Source organism: Pundamilia nyererei, unplaced genomic scaffold (assembly GCF_000239375.1).
Source record: "Pundamilia nyererei isolate P.nyererei 1_Seehausen unplaced genomic scaffold, PunNye1.0 scaffold00034, whole genome shotgun sequence".
Taxonomy (NCBI): domain Eukaryota; kingdom Metazoa; phylum Chordata; class Actinopteri; order Cichliformes; family Cichlidae; genus Pundamilia; species Pundamilia nyererei.
Genome location: NW_005187435.1, coordinates 3,097,379 through 3,120,328, shown reverse-complemented (window position 1 = coordinate 3,120,328; position 22,950 = coordinate 3,097,379). Strand labels below are relative to the sequence as shown.

Sequence of the window (22,950 nt, the reverse complement as noted above, 5' to 3'; positions counted from 1 at the left end):
AGAGAAGGGTGTCTGTCGCGCCAACCCAAACTGTAAGCTGGTTCCACAGAAGAGGGGCCCGAAGGCTGAATACTCTGCCTCCCATTCTACTTTTAAATACTCTAGGAACAAGTAAGCCTGCACTCTGAGAGTGAAGTGCTCTAATAGGGTGATATGGTACTACAAAGTCATTAAGATAAGATGGGAGCTGATTATTCAAGACCTTGTATGTGAGGAGCAGGATTTTGAATTCAATTCTGGATTTAACAGGGAGCCAATGAAGGGAAGCCAATACAGGAGAAATCTGCTCTCTCTTTCTAGTCCCTGTCAGTATTCTTACTGCAGCATTTTGGATCTGCTGAAGGCTTTACAGGGATTTTTTTCAACATCCTGATAATAACTAATTGGAGTAGTCCAGCCTCGAAGTAATAAATGCATGAACTAGTTTTTCAGCATCACTCTGTGAAAGAATGTTTCTAATATTAGAGATATTACGCAAGTGGAAGAAAACAGTCCTAAATATTAGTTTAATATGTGCATCGAAGGACATATCCTGGTCAAAAATGACTCAGAGATTCCTCACAGTGTTACTGGAGGCCAGGGTAATGGCATCTAGAGTAAGCATCTGGCTAGAAATCAGATTTCTAAGACTTTTAGGGCCAAGTACAATAACCTCAGTTTTATCTGAATTTATGTCTTTAAGACATTCCTGCAGTTTAACTAATTGGTGTGTGTGTTATCTGGGTTCATGGATAGATAAAGTTGTGTGCCGTCTGCATAGTAGTGAAAATGTATGCTAAGTCCATAATTAGCCTTAGTTTGTGAATAAAACTCTCTATTTACATGAACAAATTGGAGTCTGTTAGGTAGATACAATTCAAACCACTTCATCCCACTACCTTTAATACCTACAGCATGCTCTAATTGCTGTAATAAAATGTTTATGGTCAGTAGTATCAAAATATGCACTGAGGTCTAGCAGGACAAGCACATGGAAGGGGGAGTGAATAGAGCTAGGAAAAAAAAAGGCAACATTGAATTTTTAAAAAAAAATATTTGGGCAAAAGGCTTTAAAATAAACTGCATTCAATACTTAACAGGTTTTAAAACGTTCAGTTTCCTTTTTCATCATCATGTCTTTCATGCTTCAATCCTAGGATGCTGAACACTAAGTCTCTAGGTCGTCCTCCTAGCTTGGCTCACCTGGACAAGGTCAACTCAAACAGTCTTGACTCCTGTGTGACAATACAGGACCTTCCACCCAAAGTGCCCCCATACTCCAAGCTCCAAGACTTGGCTAGTTCCCACACGGCCACCCGCCTAACCCCTAGCCCAGCGCCAGTCCTTCATATTGATTCACCCAGCCCTTACGCAAGTGAAAGCCTGAGTGGATCGCCGATACTCTACCCCAAACTGTCAGGCATGCACCGCAGCTTGGAGTCCCTGCCCCTCCAGATGAGTGTGCCTGCAAGTGCAAGGTTTGTTACAACAAACACCCGTGATAAAGAAGAGAGGAGTACAGGAACCTGGGGGGCTGGGAGTAGGACGTCCCTCACCCTCTCAGACAGGCAAGTGTCTGAAATATGTAATGTAAACTGTGTCAAAACTGATATGTTTGGGGGGAAAAAGGGGTTATGCAGTTTTAATGTCATCAGTGTATGTTGTTAGAGAGTTTCTGCTAAAGAGTAACTCTGAACAGACAATTGGTTTTGTCTCCTTAGAGGAGAAAAAAATGCTTAATACTTCTGCAACTAATTTGAAAAAGCATCAAAGTTTAAAAAACAAACCCTCAAAAAATTGAAGCAAAACCTTGGACCAAAAAACTCTTTTATTTTTCATTTTGCTATCATTCAGGGATTCCTAATTCAATTGGCAATACAAGAAATGCTCATTGCACAAGAATTCAGTTATAAAAATGTCCACATGTCTTTTCATTAGAACAATCACAAGACTTTGCATTTATCCTACGAGCACTAAAGGATAAAGCCCAGCTAAGATGAAGTTTCTGTGTGATGGTTTGGCTATACATTTCTGGGCAGCTGACACACATTTCACTCATATTATATGTGCCTTTTTCTGGGAAAGGAGAGTCCACGGTCTCATTTTGAAGATGAAGAGCTGCATCTATCACAAAATTTCTCTTTATTGAGATGGAGATAGTCCAGATACTTTCCTGCCAAAGGGATGTATGTTTAGGCAGACCCAGGCCATGTTTTCTGAAAATTGTGCTTTTATTCTTTTCTTTACAGCTTGCAAACAGATCGGAATACCTTGCCAAAGAAAGGCTTAGAGTATGTCAAAACACTTATTGTCAAATTGTCTATTTAAAATCATGCACTATGCTGCATCTTCAAGTAAATAACCTTTCTTTTGCAGACGCTATGGCTCAAACCTATCAGAGAGTGAAGAAAGTAAGCCAGGAAGACGGCACTCCCACAACATAGTCAGCATGACAGAGAGTGATAGTCCCCCTCAGTGGCCTTCTCCTACCCGCACCCTGCACCCATTATCCAATAAGATTCCTCTCACCAATGTGGGTGAGTTTATGTGTTCCATTTTGGCTGGCTAACAAGTTTTAAAAGCCCTCACTTTTTGAGCTTTAACATTAAGGGCTAATCTTTGATTAGCGATGCTTCTTTTTGTTGAGCTTTGAGAGGACAGGGCTATGGAGCTCGTGCTGAGAGAAAAACTTTTACAGTTGAGCAGGGTTTGCACAAGTTGTCAGTAATGCATTCTGTATTGTGAGTGGAAAAAGTATTGGCCAGATGTTTTAAAATAGATTTTTTTGAAAATCTGAATTGAATTATGCCATATGAACAACTACTTAAACTTGAGTTTAGGTTCAAAATATGCTGGAGATGAATGCAACAGGGGTCGAGTGAGGCTATATATATTGCTGTTGTGTCAGTGTTGCCTTACACTTAGTCATCAGAATGAGAGTGCTATACTGTACCAAGGTGTAGGACTGTTTTGTATGCATATATGTATCTGTGTGGAGCACTGAACCATACCAACTATCTGTTATGATAGTTGCCCCAATTTCCAATGGCACCCCAAGGATATCGCGGTCCAACAGCATAGGCCCCCCAAGTGATTCTGCCTGCGATCTCTATGGATCCTCCCCTCTGGGCAGCAGTATGTCCCTGGTTGACCGTCCAAAAAGCATGATGCGGTCTGGGTCTTTCCGTGAACCAGGAGAGGATGGTGAGTCTGTTTGACTCACTTCCCTGCAGGGGAGCTTTCCAATATGACCTCAAATGAAACAAAGCTGTCTACTCATACTGCACACAATCTGTCTATCTGCAATCTAAGCAGAATGTTAGACTCGTTTAAGGGCATAATCTGTGGTGAAAATATATACAAAACAGCAACATTTTAATCCTGCTACAACTCTTTGATAATTTACAGACATTTTAATACAGAGTCCAACATTAGAATACCCCTAACTTCAGTTTCTTAATGAATTGGTTTGTTTTTACACATTTAAGTATTTTTTTAATTACAGAAATCTGAATGAATTTTAAACAGGATATGCTTTATTTTTAACTGTATGAAGTCAGCTAAGTCACATAATGTTTTATAATGTTATAGAATATTGAATAGGATTTGAGGGAGCCTTTGGTATATTAAAAAATATTTAATTTCTAGATTCTTTAGTCATTTATTTATCATTTTGGTCTATGATTATTTCAACATTTCTTTGTTACTTTGCAAATTAAAGCTGCCTTCTGTGAAACTAAATTTTAATATTAAGCTTACAACTCTACCTTGTGTTTTCAGTGCATGGCTCTGTGCTGTCTTTGGCATCTAATGCTTCATCCAACCATTCCTCAGTGAGTATTTACAGTCTCTTTTTTGTAGCATAGGAAATGTTTTACTTTTAATCTTGTAGCATTTTACTTCCTCTTTATGTCTACAAATCATCCAGGAGGCTGTTTTTTAAAAGTATTTCCTGTGTAGGATAAGGGTGAATTTCTCATTAGGAGACCAGCTTCCATAACTACAAGTTATCAACTGGTTTGACATGGGAAAGTTCTTGTATGCATTTATGAAACTGTCCAGCTGATTCCTAAGCCTCTTCATGAGCTGGTATCGGGGTAGTGATAACTATTCTGAGTTATATTTGTTTTGATGACTAGTTTTAATGACTGCCCGTGAACTGAATCCTCTACACTATCCCTCTTACTTTCGCCATGCTTTCTTAAGAATGAGGAGAGGATACAAGGGGAGGTAAGGCAAACATGCCATACATCTTCAGATCCCATTTTGCATTTGTACTCGCCGTCTGTCATTTCCTGTTGAAATGGGTTCTGTCATCAGATGGTGTCACTGGTGCTTCAGAAAGTCTGAGATTATATCTCAGAAGCTCATAACTCAGTTCATTTAGTTTTATCTTTAATATTTTGTGTTCTTTAACAATACATTCTAACATTTCATAAAGACAGCCAGTTCTCATTAAATTCTGAGTGCATGAGAAATAAGTTGAAAAGAGACTTTCATCCAATTTCTGTTGGTTTAGAGTATATTTCTGGATTATTTTGATTGCTGTGGTGGAGCATTAACCTTCATGTTACATTGTTTATACAGTCTTTGATTTAACCAAACAAAGCTATGCATTTAACACATTCCATTACTGCATTATCATTATCAAAGTTTGTGTTAACATCTTCATCAGCTCTGGTTTTATGTCTGAGGTATTGTGTATGGTGCTGTGGTCATACTGTTCAAACTTGATTTACTATTTGTCTACAGCAAATCCGCAAGTTGAGACGGGAGCTGGAATCCTCCCAGGAAAAGGTTGCCAACTTAACCGTGCAGCTTTCTGCCAATGTACGTAAGCCTTACCCCTACCTCCTGTATCTCTCCACCCTCGTTTTCTGTCTGTTTTCCAAAGTTAATCTGATAATAACTTGGCTACATAACAGGTATTCTCTCAAAGTGCTCAACCACAAATGTAAATTCCACTTGATTTAAGTCATTGAACTTTTGTCCCATAACCAACTAAAAGCAGGTGTACCCGCAGTTTTGTGAGGCTTATCTGGGTGTGTAAATCTTTGCTAATCTAAGAAAATAAAAAAAAAAACTACATTAGTTAACTTTAATGTAGTCTAACTGTAACCCTGGCATCTACTTAAACAGCATGCTGGACACAGAACCTAAGATTTACCCCTCTAATTGCACTTAGGCCGAATTACGTGTTCTCTCTCTATAACTACTTTCCCCCCGCATTTATTAAAATCTGTATCCTCTTAAACAAAATCATGTAACCCTACACCCGGCTACTCGCTTGTAACTTTGTTTCTACCAGCTTTCCCATCCCAGCTACTTTTAATTATCTCATTGTACAGCTTGTGACCCTTTAATCTGCAGTTTCTGATGCAGTAGACAACCTTCTTCTTTTGCACATGCACTAACAGGCTTTGCTGTTGACTAATCTGGATGTTTTGATGTATGTATGGGGAACTAAGTGTGTTTGTTGGTCTGTCCGTATGTTTTTGTAAGAGGTTTTCGCTCTCCTAACACCATTATCCCTCTTTTTTACAACCTGGGCTGCATTGACTGCTGGACTCACTGCTGCCCTCTGCCTGCCTCCCACTGTCCTGTACCTCTGGATGCTGTGTGTAGCAGCTAGGCCAGGTTTGTTAGTTACTTTCAGAGCACCCTGTCTCACTCTCTTGTGACATCTGACATGGTGGTCTTGTGTTGTGGTGTGGCGTAAGCCTTCCGATTTGAATGCTAATTTTCATTTTAAATAGAGTTATGACTAACAGTTGCATTCATTATTTAATATAAAACAGCTGATCTAAAAAAATGTTGCAGCACCGTTTTCTGAGGCGTCTCTTTGTATAGTTTAACTTTGACTTATTTTTTACTTTTAGGTTTTAGTTTTGTGGCTGACATGAGTTTTACTGGAACGTCTTTCCGGTAGTGTAACATATTAGGTTTGCTGAAGGTCTGCTGCTCTTAGTGACAATTCAGTAGCTGACTGCTCTTTACTTAGGTGGTTAGGATAGCTTTAAAAGCTTCTGAGGAGGTCAGCAGCAAACCTAATAATGAGTCAAGCAGTATGAGACAAAAAATGTATTTTAGGTAGCTCTAAATGTATACCAGAGGGTAGTAACAAGTGGACTTTTGGACATGGAAGATATTCTAAAACAACTGAAAAAATAAGTCTGCAAAAAGATGCTTGTAGAAACTATTTATTGTAAAACAAAGAAAAACTCACATGTACCTGTTAACTAATTAAATGTGATTTTGTTATCCATGGCTTTTGAGGTTAACAACCTTTGTCCCATAGTGCAACATCCCCTTGAACATTACCACCATTACCATAATGTCCTTTTTTATCTCTGACATCATCCGCAGCTGTTGACTCTTCCATCCCTTCTATCCTCTCCCAGCAGATGAAGAAAGCTATTTGTTTGACGTGGTGTGAGTGTGTGAGGCTGCAAATCGATTTGTTTCAGCTGGTGACTCATACCTGTCTGCTGCCTCACCATCCTTCACACACAGACACACGCTCTCTCTTTGTAGCCTTTTAACTCTGTGTCTTTCTCTCATAGGCTAATCTGGTCGCAGCATTTGAACAAAGTCTGGCCCTGATGACAGCACGCCTGCAGACACTGTCTGTCTCCTCAGATCAAAAGGTATTTTGGCGATATTACATCGATGATTGAATACTATAACGGTAGCGAAGTCTGTGCCAGTCTCCATTTATTTACATGAGGAAATTTGATGAGAAAAGTAGGTAACACTAGAAACACGCCATAAACAATCTCTTACATGACAGCTAAAAGCAGACAGAAATTACTACATAATCAGCAAATAAATTCCAGTGATGTTAATCATAAACTATGCACTCTGCTCATTAGGTTAGTTTTGTGAGTGAAAAAGAGACCAAGTTGCATAGTTGTCATGAAAATGAGATGCGAGTCATGATAGGATTTCGATGTTGTCACTCAACACAACCTGACATCCTTAGTGAAAGCTAAGAGGCATTCCACAGTCGTCGGTACAGAAAATTTTTGGCTCAGTTACTAACCCATTAACTAACATGACTACATACTGATGTTTCCTTAAGGACTCTGAGCTTACTGAATTGAAGGACACCATTGACATTCTGAAGGCCAAAAATACTGAAGCCCAGGAAATCATTCAGGGGGCCCTCAGTAATCCTGATGTCACACCCAAAGGTACAGACTGCGCTTTATGATATACAGTAGGATTTTGACTGTCATATACTTCTGTCTCCTTGTTCAACTCTTCTATTTTCTTTTGGGTATTCAGAGCTGCAGATCAACCGCCAGAACTCCTCAGAAAGCCTCTCCAGTCTTACCAGCACCACCAGCCACTCGAGCATGGGCAGCCTCAAGGAGCAGGAGGCCAAGAAGAAGAAGAAGAAGAGCTGGGTGAGGAAACACTGGTCACTGACTAAATTTGTGCCTAAGAAGTTCACCAGGAGTCTTAATGTACCATCCTGTATGGCGTCTGTGCAGGAGAATATATGGCAGGAAAAACAAATACATTTCATCGTTTCATACAAATCATCAGGAAACGAGATGAAAGTAACAATATTGGTATCAATTTAGTGATTCCAAATTGATCAGACTGACCACATTCAGTGACTGTGTTGATAAAACTGGGTCGTTTTGTTCTTTTTGTCTTACATATAACATCTGAAATGTATTGTGGAGCTATAGAATTATAATTGCTTTTAATTGTGATTATAACAATACAGCTCAATGGTTAAATGGATGAATATTTTAAATGAATGAACATGTCTTGCTTCCTTTTCTTGTTGTGTCTTGTGTGTTCAGACTGAAAAAGTCAGTTGTTGTCCTACTTTACGCTCCTGCTTGTGTGTGTGTGATTCGCCTCCTGTCCTGTTCCATCTTTCGTATTAAATATGACTCTGGTCTCTCCCTCATGCTGCCCCGCTTTTTTATTTTAGGTCTTTGAGGTGAGTGATGTTGCTACAATAAATAAAACTCAAACCTTTTCCACTCCAGCCTGCATGTGCTTTGAATCATACTTCCTAAATGCTGGGAAATGTTCTGTCATCCCTTTTTTTGTTTGTCTGTTTTTCAAACATACACAATTACTGTATGATTTAATCATGCTTTATTATTAAATGTTTATTATTACATTTATTGTCTTGTGGACTTCAAACTGCTGTTACAATTTTCAGAAACTGAAAACCCCAACATACTAAATGAGTTTTATTAAACTAGTTTGCTGTAAATCTAACATTTCACCAACTTTTTTTTGTTTGGAAATTTATATTTGCCTACTTTTTGTTTAAAAAAAAGCCACATTCTGTGAACTCTCAGGTCATCACAATCACTTTTTAAGAATTTCTTTTCAGCTGTCTTTTGCTTTTATTCTTGTTTTTTTCCCAGGCTTGTTATTTATTACATCTCAATTTCATGTATTCTCCCAACAGTTACGCAGCTCATTCAACAAGGCTTTTAGTAAGAAGGGCTCAAAGCCAACTGGGCCATATGCTGACATTGAAGAAATTGCCACCCCAGAATCCTCAGCACCTTCCTCCCCCAAAATCCACCATGATGGAGATAACCCTCCGGTGTCAATGAAATCCTCAGCCTCAGCATCATCTTCAAGGTACCATACAAGGATCTTTATCATTGTTCTATTTATATGCATATCAAATAAGGAATTGAATCACAATATAAATAAATACAAACTTTTCGTAGATGTGAAAACAGAATATCACAGAACTCTGTAAAATTGTTATTTTCCTGTCATTCCTCTGATCCCTGCTACAGTACCATAATGATAATTTTCCCATAATTTCATTGTCACCAGACTCTCTGAAGGGAGTGAGGCAGGTGATGATAAGGTTGTAACAGACCTGCGCACAGAACTGTGGGAGAAGGAGCGTAAACTGACAGACATCCGCCTCGAGGCTCTGAGTTCAGCCCATCAGCTGGAGCACCTGCAGGAGGCCATGAACAACATGCAGGTATATATAATTTTGTCTTTTGTTTGTTTCATAAAAAGGTTGGCCTCAAAGTGCATTTCATTTTCCAGCCGGATGTTTATTTTATGAAGATTTTTGTCTAGACCAGTTGATTTGCTTTTGTAAAAATCTTACCCTTTAGTGTTTTGTATTTTGCAATTGGTAAACAGTGCAGTGATCGGTAATTTTTTATTTATTTATTTATTTTTAAATAGAGGACAATCGAAAACCTGAAGGCTGAGAACGACCATCTGAAGACAGGTACTTTGTCTCCCTGTCCATCTCCTGGACCCTCCAGCTCTGTTTCCCAGTCCTCAGGTCTCACTGCTCTGGGAAGCTCATCACCCCGACAGTCAGTAGCCATGCACGTGCCTAAAAGCTACAGCAGAGGGCTGAGTGAGGGGAGCAGCTCAGGTACACCTCAGTCTTTGACATTTATATTTATAGGAGTAAGAATGCAACAATGAGTCAGATAACTGGGTAAAAAAACAGAACAGTGAAAATAAGCATGTTTATCTGAATGATAAAAAGAACTTCTCAACCGAATTTATTTGAAGAAAAAATAATTTAATGTAATTCAGTATCACTGAAATCATTGGATTTTCTAGAATCCCTATAATTGCCTCATGCCATTATTTAGAATCTATATGCCCAGAGATTAAATGTCTGATAACAATAAAAATTAAAGTTACAGTGTCAAGGAAGTCAAAATCCATTACTTGTATCCTTGGTCATTTAGTACATGGTGATGTAAAAATCCATGCTTTTGTTCTGAAGTCTATAAAATATGATCTTTTAAAATTACAGTTCAGTAGATACAGAATATAATGCAAAATTAACACTGCTTGTTTTCAACTTTCAACTTGTGCCTCATTAGCTTTCTTTTTTCTGTTTATACACTCTTTGATTTACTGCTTATCAGACATCCACACTGCAGATTCTCTCAGCCTTTCCTCACAGAGAGATGACCATCGTGTCAGGGTCGTGGTTTGTGTTGCGGATCTACGTGTCTTTAAAGATGTATGTTTTCGTAAATTTGCTTTTTCTAAATCCTTCCTTTCCTCTTAAATTGCCTCTGTCACCTGTGAATCACCTATTAACTTCACTTTGTGTCAACAGGAGGTTAAACAGCAGGATTTCTTTGTCGGCACTGTCAGAGTGAATGGCAGGATGGATTGGGTGATGCTTGACTCAGCTGTCAGTCAGGCTTTTAAGGTGAGAAATCCTCACTCACTGCAACCTGTTAAAAAGCTGAATGCAAATTTGAAGCATGCTTACAATTACAATTCAGCTGTCACATTAACTTTAGCATCAAGAGGAGCATCAGGAGCACTGTTCAGAGGTGTAAAGTAAGACAGAAAACATACATACCAGTGCTTCTGAAAATGGTATTTAATTCAAAAACTCATATCTTCTACATTCACATAAAGTGAAATATTTAAAGCCATTTCTCTTTTAATTTTGATGACTCTGGCTTAGAGCTCATTAAAATTAGAAATCCAGTGTCTTAAGTTATTATGATTTTCCCAAGATCAATCAAAAAGAGTTTATAGTAGAGAAATGTTCAACATCTGTAGTATCCTCATCATGGACCAGCAACCACCATTAAAACCAGCAGATGATATGGCACCCCTAATCATTATAGACTGTGGAAATTTCGAACTGGACTTCAAACTTCTTGGATTCTCTACCTCTCTACTCTTCCTGCAGTCTCTTGGGACTTGATTTTTAAAATGTAAACAGTAGACAGTAAATCTTTGAAATGTAAAGTTTACAGTCATCTAAAAAAATGAGACTTTGTACCATTGAGCAACAGTCAGGTCCAGCTGTAGTTGTAGCACTTTGCTGAAGATATCTGTATCTTAAACTAACCTCACTTCACTCCTTGTGAATCTCTTCCAAGTTCTTGAATTGACTTTTTTAACAGTCCTCTCAAGACTGAGGACATCCTTGATGGTGGCACACCTTTTCCTATCACCCTTTTCCCTTCCAGTCAACTTTCCATTAGTATGCTTCAGTACAGCCTCTGAAGACAGTCAACCTTTTAGCAATAACTTTCGCTAGGTTACTCTCCTTGTGGGAAATGTCAGTGATCATCGTCTGGACAACTGTCAAGTCGGTAGTCTTCTGCATGATTGTGATTGCATATACTGAACTGACAGGTACACAGTATTCATACCATTTTAATAGTACTTTACTTAAATTTAAATTGAAATATTCGAATATTTTGAGTTATTTTTTTTATGGAAGGAACTTTAGGGTTTAACTATCAAAACGAATATTGAAAATTTAATATATGATAGACTAAATGGAAATTACAAACTTTTTCATAATTCTAGTTTTTGAGCTGCATCTGTAAACTTAAAATAACTTTCTGATTTTGTTATGAGGGTAATGGGCTTGAAAGATCATTCATTTTATTTGTGTGGTGGTAATAAAACCAAATGTGTTGTGTGGAGGAATAGCTCTAAAACTATTTTTTTGTTATACTGTACATATTTTTCTTTTTCTTCTTTTAAGGAGTTTTCTTTACTTAGTTTTACTCAGTTCTGCTTTTCTTTACTTTTTCTTCCAGGTATATATAGCCAAGGTGGACCCCACCTCCAGTCTGGGACTGTCTACAGATTCCATCTACAGTTACAGTATGGGCCACATTAAGAGAGTGCTGGGAGGAGAAGCTCCTGAGACACAACCCTCTCGCTGCATGTCACGAGGCCCCAGTAGCATCACAGTGGCACTGAAAGGTTTGCTGAAAATGTATAACTTCTAAAGTGCTACTAAATTTAAGATGTTTTATTCACAGAATTAGAAGTAAATTCATTCAGATTAGTATTGAAATGTAAAGTTTGGAATTCAACATTCAAATTTCCTAATTCACAATGATTTTTGTATGAGGCTTTTTTTTTTAGCTTAAGGCGACTTCTCTACAATCATTTGTGGTCAAAACCAATGAACTGCACTGTTCTGATCCTCAGTCAAAGCAGCTGATGAGGTCATTATTTCTCCCCAAACGCTATTTTATTAAAATAATTATTTTTGACAGTTGTGACCTGAAACACTACACTTCATGTTATCCATATGTCTGTCCGATTCAAACACTGAATTATATTTTAGGAAGAACTAATTAGAATTTAATGGTCAAAAGTGTTTGTTTGTTTTACCCCACAAAAATGATTTTTGGCCTTGATGCAAGAATTCAAATGCATTCCTATGTATATTATAACAAAGTTCAACAAATATCAATACAATAAAATTATGTGATTTATATCTAGAAGGTCAAAGGTCATGTCTAAACAGATATAGATGTAAACAACAACGTGACCTGCTGTCAGAGGCTCACTTAGCGTTATCACTAGGATTATATATTTGAGGTATAAGCATTTACCCTTTGGCACTGTTTTGTTTTGTTGAGTTGCACACATGTTGAGCCCATCAGTGATTCTAAACCAGAGTGATGATTGGTGGGAACAGTCATGGTTCTGGTTTGGTGGTTGACCCCGCTCCACCTTCGCATGCAGGAATGCGAGGAGCCAAGTGCTCGGAGAGCTGGGAAAGCAGCGGCAGCCCAGACAGGGCTCTGAGTAACATGATCTCAGGGCAGTCAGGCCCAGCTGGTCGACCAGCGTCAGACACATGGGCCCCATAGATGTTAAGGAAGATTGCACTTCTGCAGGCTGGGGGATGGGGGTGCAAAGACTTCCTACACTTGATGCAGAACTATTTTTAGAGTGAAATGCTTGAGCTCTGTGCTGATTATGAAGGACATGCAAAGTAATATAAATCTGTTTTCACAACATCTTCTGACTGAAGCCAGTCCAGTTTGCAATGTGTATTTTTTCTGGTATAGATATTAACAGAATTCCAATCAAGCATTTAAATATTATGTATCAAACTGCACTTTATCACCATCGCTGATACATCCAATGTAATTAGCAGATAGTCATCAACTTTGTTTATTAGAGCAGTTGATCATGCAAGTCATTCTTTCTTTCCTTCACTATGCTCAGGTTTGAAGGAGAAGTGTGTGGACAGCCTGGTATTTGAAACTCTCATTCCCAAACCCATGATGCAGCACTACATAAGTCTTCTACTCAAACATCGTCGTCTGATCTTGTCTGGGCCGAGTGGCACTGGGAAGACGTACCTCGCTTCCCGGCTGGCTGAGTACCTGGTGGACCGCAGTGCTCGCGAAGTCACAGATGGCATTGTGGTCACTTTTAACATGCACCGCCAGTCATGCAAGGTAACAGAAACTGATGTGCCCTTAAAGATGCCCACAATTCTTCTTCCACAGACTGAGTTTGTCCAGTCTGCACCTGTATGATTTTACTTTTATCATTTTGTATTGCAATCTCTGTCTCTTTCTTTGTAGGATCTGCAGCTTTATCTTTCTAATTTAGCGAATCAAATAGACCGGGAAAGCGCAACGGAAATACCATTGGTGGTTATCCTGGATGATATTCATGATCCTGCTTCCATCAGTGAACTTGTCAATGGTGCTCTAACCTGCAAATATCACAAATGGTAAACTTCGTCTCCATGAATACAACTTGATAAACCATAGTTGTGTAGGTGCTGAATGTGGCCTTAACTGTGCAATATTGTTTAGCCCTTACATTGTTGGAACAAGCAATCAGCCAGTGAAGATGATCGCAAACCATGGCCTGCATCTCAGCTTCAGGTTGGTTATAAATGACTATGTAACTAATATATAGCAATAACCTGTTGAAACTATTAATGCTGGTTGAAGAATTTTTGCATGCTTCATTCAATAATGCTGTCCCAGTACTATAAGTAAGAGGATAATGATAGGCTTCTAAAAGCCAAAAGACCTAAATAAAAAGACGTCTTTATAAATATTAACATTAATAGTAGTTTATAAAGAATAGCTCATTTCTATCATTTTAACATTAACTATAAACTACAATGGATCTAATGTTGGTGTAGCTTAAAGGTAAACCTTCTTAAATAATGAAATATGTTGTTAACAAACTATTAAGTCTAGCGTTGTGACATGCAATGCTTCTCATTGTCTCAGGATGGTGACCTTCTCCAATAATGTGGAGCCAGCCAATGGCTTCCTTGTGCGATACTTGCACAGGAAGTTGATGGAGTCCGAAGATGAGAGGAACTTGACCAATGAGGATCTAATCAGGGTGTTAGACTGGGTTCCCAAACTGTGGTATCATTTGCACACCTTCCTAGAGAAGCACAGCACATCGGATTTCCTCATAGGTATGAAGCACTTGAGACTTTAGGAATGAAGAAACAGGTTTAGTTTCGATGTGATAGTTGTTGCTGCATTCTCACTCTTCTTTCTGCTTTTTTCTCTTTAGGCCCTTGCTTTTTCTTATCCTGTCCAGTCACAGTGGATGAGTTTCGATCATGGTTCATTGATCTTTGGAACCACTCTATCATACCATACCTGCAAGAAGGGGCCAAGGATGGCATCAAGGTGAACCACTTTAATCATTTAAAGTGAAAACTTTTAATCAGCTTTTATTGATTAGGGCAGCCATAACAGCAAATAAAATAAGTAATTCTTGTTGAAATAAAACTTGGTCAAGATTAATTTGCAGTTTGATTATTCTCTGAAAGCACCATTGTATTTCCTTTCACAGGAAATGCTGTAGTCTAATTTTACTTTGGTGCTATGTTGTGACTCCTCAGGTCCATGGCCAAAAGGCAGTATGGGAGGACCCAGTGGAGTGGGTGAGGGGCACCCTGCCTTGGCCATCTGCCCAGCAGGACCAGGCAAAATTGTTCCACCTACCTCCTCCCAGCATCGGCTCCAGCAGCCCCTGCCAGCCAAGTGAGGAGAGGCCTCACAAAGAGACTCCGCCCAGCTCCATGGAAAATGATCCTCTGGTAATAGAGACAGTGTCCCAATACTTTCTATTATTTCTTAAACTGATCTGCAAACCAGAGAAGTTCTAATTTCCCAAATCTCTCTTTTGTTTTTTTATAGATGGCAATGCTTTTGAAACTTCAAGAGGCTGCCAATTTCATTGAATCACCAGACAAAGAAGACCCTAGCCTGCCTAAACTTTGAATACAAAGCTCACACCTAAACACTTAGCTCTCCAATTTTTTTGTTTTTGCTTACTGTACTGCAGTGTATGCAGTGCATATTCAGGAACAAATGGACCCTCAGAAATGGTTGTGGGGCTATTAAAAACCATCATTCCTGCAGGAGAAGTTTGAAAATATGACTTATTAAATCCAAATCATTTAACCCATTCAGTATTTTCAAAAAACTGTTAAATGAAAAGCTATGTTCTCTTACTTAATTATATATTTAAGAATCACTTCACATAAATCAGATATCTTTACCAGTATGGTAGCCCTCAGTACTTTTAGATTGGTGCTAGTGGATTGTTAAGAAGTCCATCAGCTCAGCACTTCAGCTTCAGGGGACTTCTGCAACAAAACACACGGTCAATCCTGTTTTATGCTCAAGGGCACCTTGAAGTGTTTGTCAAAAAGAGCCATTGGAAAAGAGTATGACAGCATCACAGATACCAGTCTTTCTTGCAAGGTTCTTTGGCACATATCTACTGTATCAGTCTTTGAAGGCCAAATCTTACATATATGCAATCCTGAACTCTACAGCCCGAGCAGGTGAAACTTATGATATGCCTTAAGACAAAGACATCAATGTCACCTCAACTTAAGCAGAATATACTGGTGCTTTTATCAATAACATCCTAAGACAGCCACATCCTAAGCTGTTTCTTCAGCTTTCTATATTATATATTACAGTTCATCATGGTTACGTTTCACAGCAAAAAAAAAAAGTCTGAACACTCCAAGCAGAATTTTCAAAATATATTTTTACTTTTTCCCATCTTCTTCATAGTTTATGAGTTAAATCTGCTGTCATACTCTTTTGCATAAAACAGAACTTATTTATCAGTGATGTAAGTTCATCACTTTGTCGCTGCACACTTAATTTTGTTTTAGTCGCTACTTAAGTAGTGCCACCAATGTCGCCATATGTATCAGGTATTAGATACTTACTACACAGGGATGATATAACTTAACAAACAACCTCTAATGAAGACATAACGAGTAAATGTTATTTAAATCCAATTCAAGATTGTTTCTCTAGAACATTTATGTAGGAAAAGGCACATCTCTTTCAAGTCTTTCCCCAAACATTCAGACTAGTTACTGTGTATATTCTGTAAATACAGTCAGATTGCATTGCAGTTACTTTATCTACATTAGTTGGTGCAAATATCGAATATACTGAACCAAATACTGTACTTTAATCATGCATATTGACTGTCAAGTTAGGGTTTTAAGTTCAACTATGAATGTATAGAAAATACCTATACAGCAGCCGTATAACAGTCATGTAGGAGGTGCTTTTAAAGTAAGCCTTATCAAAGTTCTACTGCTAAACACTTTTATTAATGTCTGAGCAGGGTGGCTTTAGAGCTGCCTGTTTCCGTTTCATTTTTTACACGCTTCACAAACAAAAAGAACATTTTCTCCCCACTCATGTTTAATTTCATTTAGGTACGGTACTCATGGTGCTCCTTAAAAATGTCCCAAACTGTTTTAGTGTTGGATAAAAGCTGTGTAGATGTTCTGGGTAGGTTAGCAAAAAGTTGTCTGTAATTTCTGTCAACCGCAAAAGAAATATGAAATATATTTGGAAGAAAATGTGTGACAGTTCATAGGAGATGTTATTAAAGACATTCTGTAGTGGCTGAAGTCATGTGAGATCTTATACGGTATATACCCGAGTTGATGTCCTGCAGTATTTATGTTTGAGAGGATTTTGGGCACATGATGCAGAATCAAGTAGTAGAGAATGCTTATTCCAAGGCAAGAGTTAAAAAGATTTAAAATGCTTTATGAAGAATTTGGTGTAGATGTGTGTAAACACGCCCCCTATGGAGTAAATGACAGATTGTTGTGCAAGTGGTGTTGAAATAATTCTTTATCCCCAACATTTTGGTGCTCAGACTAAACTTCACCTGAAGTAAAACCTGTAAATGAATGTTGGACCACTTAAAGACAGCTCAATAAGAAAGTCTAAAAACTTATGTCTGAGATGCTTCATGCTTATTTGCTTTATTGCACTGTTTGTATAAGGCTGGTTTTAAATTTTCAAGCTAATCTGCAGCTCTTACTGGTCACAAGCAAACTAAAAAATGAATGAAGAAAAGACATCAAAGAGCAAAAACAATGTCAATTGTCTGGGACTCTTACCCTGACATCATGCTGACTTTGATTACTGTAAATATGTGAGGTATCAGACTGTGTTACAAGCCCCTCTCTGATCTGTTTTGCAGGTTAACTAAAGCCATCAACTCCAGCTTCTCATTCACTGGTTATTGTGCCTGTTGTTCTGTGGTAGCTGTGATTTGTGTTTGCTTACTGGTGTACTGGGACTATGCAGCAACTTCTACTGGTGTTGGCAATCAGCAATGATGAAATTCACAAACAAACGCTGTGTTTTCATATGGTCGGGCTTTGAGTTCTTAATTCGGACCAAACTGCACCACATGATAAGTGTCAGCTGGAGATAGAGCCTTAAAGAGAAGAGGATTTGTTTGGTGATACATTGAAGACAGGGTTCATAAGTTTAGCCGATGTGTTTTGTCCTTATGAATGGCAACTAAAGTAATGCAGCTGGACTTGTAAATCGTCAAATGACAATAAAAAACGAAATAAAAAGCAATTCAGTTCCAGTTTATCAAATCACAACAGTCCCCTCAAGGAAGGTTAAAAAATCAAAAGATGAGGTGGAAATAGTTCGCAGTTAGTCTGCATTAAAACAAGTAAAAAAAAAAACAATCTGACATCTTAGGCCAATACATGTTGCTGAATAGTCATATTTTCGCAAAGCTTGTTGTGGACTAAGATTAAGAAAACAATGTTACGCTGTATGCAGTGTCACTAATGTGCAAATGTCAAGGGTTTCTAAGTGTTGTAAATGCATGTAAACTTGCTGTGTGATGAAAAAATGTTAACATTAATGCATTGTTTAGGAAAATCATTGATAATAGATGATAATGTTTTCTTTTTTAATACTCAGATATTTGATATTTCTTTTTTTTTTCTAAAGAATCCTTTGTAAAAGTTAATTTCTCTATTTTGTACAGAGCATCATTGTAAAGTCTGTAAATATGTCAGCATTCTGGATGCGGCAACAATCACTGAGGAGGAAAAACTAAATCTGTGAGAGAAAGATATATTTCTTCAAAGTTGGGTCCAATACATGGATAAGGCATGCTTCTGAAGGCTTTCATCCACTTATCACTGTTTGTTGAAATTAATAAAATACATGTTATATTTATTCTGTTGCTTCTTGTTCAAGTTGACATGAGTGACCTGTTACTAGGAATTGCAGTAACCATTAAGTAATAGAGTTCATCATCATATCAAATTGATTTAAAAAGGCTTTTTTTTAAATTAGTAAAGCAGTTAATAATATACAGTATGTACAGTGAGTGTACAGACTGGGACAAATTGAGTGGGGTCTGAGTCATACATGGTGTCGGTATCCATTACATGTAATACATTATTAGGGGGCGGCGTCTGAAAGTGCCGAGCCATATATAAGCCTGCCACCCCCGCAGGAATGATGGCACTGGATACAGTTCGAAGGACTTAAACGAGTTGGGAATTAGCTGCCACCTCCAACATGCCGTCCAAGCCTGCCCCAATCAAGAAGGCGGCTAAGAAAGAACCAGCCAAGAAAGAGGAGGCAAAGGCTCCAGAGCCGGCTCCTGAACCCGCCCCGGAGCCCGCTCCCGTGGAGGCCCCCCCGGCTGAAGCTGCGCCTGCCCCAACCGAGGGAGAGGCCCCTGCTGCCGAGGGAGAGGCTGCGCCACCTGGTAATTACCCGTGCACAGCAGTGTCTCAAACGGCCCATTTTTCTCGATGGCTGAACTTTTGATAAGTCGGTAACTCTTTAATTGATCCAATGGTAACTTTTTAGACACGTGCACTTCTGAGGGGTCAGTGTGAACTGTTCAAATGCTTACTTTTGCCCTTCTGCAGAAACATAATGACGCTAACTTGCATGTTGCATGTTTTACAAGCAGATAATCCTAAAAGTCACAGTGCATTATGAAACGTTTGTTGTGGGAATGTATGTTGACAGTGCATGTTTGACTTGACTCACAGTCACACAGAGGAGTATGTGTTCATTTTTTATTTGAATCGTTTAACTCCATGCTGGAAATGCACACTCAGTGATGTCTTCTACCATAAAAATGAGTGCACTAACCCTTAATATCAGCTGACACTCCTGCTTTTGAGGAATTGCCAGCTGCCTCCACTGATGATGGTAAATTAAAGGACTTCACTTGTTCATTAGTGCTTTAGCAACTACTCTAAGTGACTTGTTGATAAAACTTTCTGCAGTGCTTAGTCTCAAAACATGTTCCACCTTCCTCAATGCATTAGTTGATAATATATAACACTTAATAATAACTACTTTGAGTGCAGCGATACAGGAGGCTGCACCAGCAGCAGTCTCTGCTGGTGTTAATCCAACCTGCAAAAATAGAAAACATGTTCCTCTTCACTCCTCTCTCTCCTTAACAACTGAGATGATTTTGTCATTTGAGACTAACTGGATGGAAATTCTCCATGTGATAGCATTGTTAATCCTTTGAATTCCCAGCAAAGGGGACAGAGAGCTGTGAGATGCATAGCTGGATTATATTTGATGCTGTCGCTCTGCTCATTATATGCTGCCAACAATAATACAAATGCCTGTTTAACATCAGCTGAAGCTGCTGAGGCACCTGCACCAGAAGAGCCTAAACCACCTACGCCCCCACCACCCAAAGGTAACCTTTTCTTGAAAGTGAAAACTTTATTTAAAAACCTATTTCATTGTTTTTTGTCATTTGCTTTGTGCTTATTACAACATTAAAATAGGAAAATGTATTCCAACATACTATAAGCTTTGTCTTTAAAATTCATTCATGTAATAATTGTATTTTATGTGGCATCTGCAGAGCCCACAAGCGCTCCTGTGGATCTCTTTGTTGAGGATAAGAACGATACTTCGGTCACTATCATTTGGAGCCAGCCAGAGAACATTGGGGCTTCAGGTCTAGATGGGTACACCATTGAAGTCTGCAAGGATGGAAGTAAGCCCTGCTCTTCTCTGAACCACGTGCATCATATAGCAGCATGTCCACGAAAGGGGTCAGATAGTGGTATTTATATACCCTGACAGAAATGTCAGCTGACCTTTGAATTACTTTTTCAGCTGCAGTTTTTAGGGTTTCACAACGTGCATCTTTAATTGCATCATAGTTTTTCATTTTTATTTTTTCAAAATATAGTCAGGAAATTCTTATTCTTTTCTGTTTTAAAGTGTGTCAGGCACATCAGCAGCAGCTGTTCCTGAAGTGTCAGTCGCAGAGTTATATCACGAGCTACCTAACTTCTCCCTACAAGGAAAGAGGCATTTCAGGAGCCGCTGCAGTCTTGCTGGACGTTCTGCATTTAGACTTACAGCACTAAGCTAATGTCAGCAGCAATACAGTGCGGGCTTGATTTAGCAGACCCACACAGAAATTTAATGAATATGAACGCTGCAGAAAAAGGAGTGCTCACTGTCCTACATTTTTCTTAGTGCCTGATAATTTGTATAAATTCATTCAAAATCAAACTCACTCTTTCTACATTTTGCATATTGGGAAAACTCTTCCTTTGAAAAACAACAGCTTTTTAAACTCATTCATCATTGTGTGTAATTTTTCTCATCCAGCTGAGGATTGGAAAGCAGTTAATGAAGAACTGCAGAAGTCTTCCCGCTTTGTTATCAAGAACCAAACCACTGGTGACCGCCTGAAGATCCGAGTGGTTGCTGTGAACGAAGGTGGCCGCAGTCCTCCCGTTAGCCTCCCTGAGCCTGTGTTGGTGAAGGAGGTCGCTGGTAAGAAGTGTTTCCAATAGAGAACATAATCTGAACATTTTCTATAAGGGAATTTTACCTCTTGGAAAACCAATTATTTACAAGATAAACTAAAGGGTACTAAATCCTGAATTAACAATACTATTTAATATATTGTCCATACTATTTATGTATTTAATACCATAAACTAATTGTTTTACAATTAATCAACCATAAAAGCTGTAAAAAATCATTCCAAAATCAGGCCATTCTCTACTCTTATTTCCCAATTTTTACATCAGTGCTGTTTAAGAAATCCACTAGATAAACAGACGTTCTACATCATATATATGAAATTAAACTTTCTCCCAGGTGCTAAATGATTAAATTTAGTGTTTTAAGAGGACAGTGCGTACCATCTGAAACAGATATAGCCTAAAGTTTATCACGAGAAAGGGGAGTTGCAAAGTGCAGGAGTCAAAGCTAAGAAGCTCAGCAATGTTTTTCCTCTCAGCTGTCCATGTCCTGTTGGCACATGCCTGCAATGTTGCATTTTAAAACTGTGGTGTTCTCTCTTGTTTCCACTTTAAGTTGAAAACCCGACCCAGCTGGCAACAGTGTGATAATTACACACTTGATAAGTGGACGGTTTTACTGTTGCTGCACACCTTACGGTGTTAATCATAGACAGTATATGTATCTGAGCTGAATTGCTGTGAAAGATGATTGGACCCTGAGGGCTTTATAAGGAGGAGCTGCATGACTCTGGGTCCCCTCACAAATCATCGTTATGTGTAATGGAGAGTCAAACAGGGAGGGAAGGCAACTTGATCCCAGCTGAACTGGCAGTCTTTCAGTAGTCACATTAACCATCGTGTTCACCATAGCGGGTGGCCTCCATATAGAATCAACTTATGAATGGTTTCCTACAAAATTACCACAAAGCTTTAGAAAATAACTGGGATGTCTGTGCTGTTAACACAGACTTTTCTATGGAGGGTTTGGCATTGCTTCGTGATCCCTGCCAGGATTCACGCTGAGGGGAATGTCAGGCTCCCTTCTCTAAGATCGATGGTGTCAAGTGATCTGACTGCAAGCATTTAGGGAAGGGTTAAGAGCAGAGAGGGGGTGGATGGGAAATTCCAGCGTGTCCTGACTCAGAGTAGAGAGGGGGTGGATGGTATCCTTCTAACCTCTCAGATGACACCTAAATCTCATGACACCGCTGGAGATTCACTGTTTATCTTGAAACATGCCATGGACTTTACAGCACAAATCTTTATTAAGGTTAATCCTCTCCACATGAAGTGATAAGACACCTAACATGCAGTGTATACTTTCTAATACCTTAGCTTACCCTCTTTTTGATTTTTTTTTATACAGTTAACAGTTTACATCCCATTTAATGTTTACTCATCATTTGCTTTTAGGAGTGTCCAGATGAGTGTCTGCTTATCTCATCTGCGATTTTAATGGATTCTGATGTGAGTGGGGGTAACCGAATCTCCAAATCATGCGTCATGAGAAGCGATATACTGACTAAAGTACGCCTGCTTTATTTAGAGACCTGACAAATGTTGCTGGGCTGCACTCAGCAGGTGTTGCTTCTCTGCAAATCACTTTTACAAACAAGCTACAGCAGGACACTTCCAAGTGTTTAACCATCTGAAACATTTCTGTTTTTCATTCACTGATTGTCAGCTTTCAGTTACATCGCACAAAAGAGACTACACAGCAAGGAACTAAACAACAAGTGTAGATCAATTTTTGTGAATACGATAATAAATAAAGCAACAATTAAGGCATTCATATCAACTTTATGTTAATTAGATTTATATTGATTTTGGCATGAAAATATACAAACGTAATGTTTGTAAAATTACATGTTCATAGGTCTCAGTTTCTTTCATATGCAACTTCATGTGTATGCCATATTAATAAAGATGCATATATATGAATTTACATGCCTGTACATTCAAATACTATTTTGCTTAAGTACTCTCCTATGTTGTAATGCACTAAATAGATCGAAAGACTCTCTATAACTCCTAATCGCTCCCTCACTTACTTACTCAAGATCCTGTTGAGACTTTTCAAAACAAACTGAATCACATGA

At 38.6% G+C, this 22,950-nt stretch overlaps 2 protein-coding genes across 10 annotated transcripts in view; both read left to right on the top strand.

Moving 5' to 3' along the window:
• nav1b (neuron navigator 1b) overlaps window positions 1-15,154 on the top strand; it is a 67,808-nt gene extending 52,654 nt beyond the window's left edge. For 2 of the 9 annotated variants that reach the window (XM_013910010.1, XM_013910012.1), the window contains 25 exons: window positions 1,137-1,547; window positions 2,229-2,270; window positions 2,356-2,516; window positions 3,010-3,183; window positions 3,760-3,812; window positions 4,186-4,209; window positions 4,732-4,809; window positions 5,605-5,616; window positions 6,543-6,626; window positions 7,061-7,172; window positions 7,267-7,388; window positions 7,931-7,939; window positions 8,423-8,601; window positions 8,806-8,962; window positions 9,175-9,373; window positions 9,882-9,979; window positions 10,079-10,174; window positions 11,535-11,703; window positions 12,967-13,202; window positions 13,332-13,483; window positions 13,569-13,640; window positions 13,998-14,194; window positions 14,296-14,414; window positions 14,630-14,827; window positions 14,928-15,154. In XM_013910010.1, coding sequence (XP_013765464.1) covers window positions 1,137-1,547; window positions 2,229-2,270; window positions 2,356-2,516; window positions 3,010-3,183; window positions 3,760-3,812; window positions 4,186-4,209; window positions 4,732-4,809; window positions 5,605-5,616; window positions 6,543-6,626; window positions 7,061-7,172; window positions 7,267-7,388; window positions 7,931-7,939; window positions 8,423-8,601; window positions 8,806-8,962; window positions 9,175-9,373; window positions 9,882-9,979; window positions 10,079-10,174; window positions 11,535-11,703; window positions 12,967-13,202; window positions 13,332-13,483; window positions 13,569-13,640; window positions 13,998-14,194; window positions 14,296-14,414; window positions 14,630-14,827; window positions 14,928-15,011 — 3,238 coding nt within the window. In that variant the 3' untranslated portion in view covers window positions 15,012-15,154. The remainder of the gene's footprint in view (window positions 1-1,136; window positions 1,548-2,228; window positions 2,271-2,355; window positions 2,517-3,009; window positions 3,184-3,759; window positions 3,813-4,185; window positions 4,210-4,731; window positions 4,810-5,604; window positions 5,617-6,542; window positions 6,627-7,060; window positions 7,173-7,266; window positions 7,389-7,930; window positions 7,940-8,422; window positions 8,602-8,805; window positions 8,963-9,174; window positions 9,374-9,881; window positions 9,980-10,078; window positions 10,175-11,534; window positions 11,704-12,966; window positions 13,203-13,331; window positions 13,484-13,568; window positions 13,641-13,997; window positions 14,195-14,295; window positions 14,415-14,629; window positions 14,828-14,927) is intronic. The other 7 variants (XM_013910005.1, XM_013910011.1, XM_013910004.1 and 4 more) reach the window with 6 other exon arrangements.
• Window positions 15,155-18,550: 3,396 nt separating this feature from the next.
• mybphb (myosin binding protein Hb) overlaps window positions 18,551-22,950 on the top strand; it is a 13,540-nt gene continuing 9,140 nt past the window's right edge. The window contains exons 1-4 of the mRNA XM_005729766.2: window positions 18,551-18,813; window positions 19,714-19,776; window positions 19,948-20,082; window positions 20,709-20,876. Of these exons, the coding sequence (XP_005729823.1) occupies window positions 18,621-18,813; window positions 19,714-19,776; window positions 19,948-20,082; window positions 20,709-20,876 (559 nt within the window). The 5' untranslated portion in view covers window positions 18,551-18,620. The remainder of the gene's footprint in view (window positions 18,814-19,713; window positions 19,777-19,947; window positions 20,083-20,708; window positions 20,877-22,950) is intronic.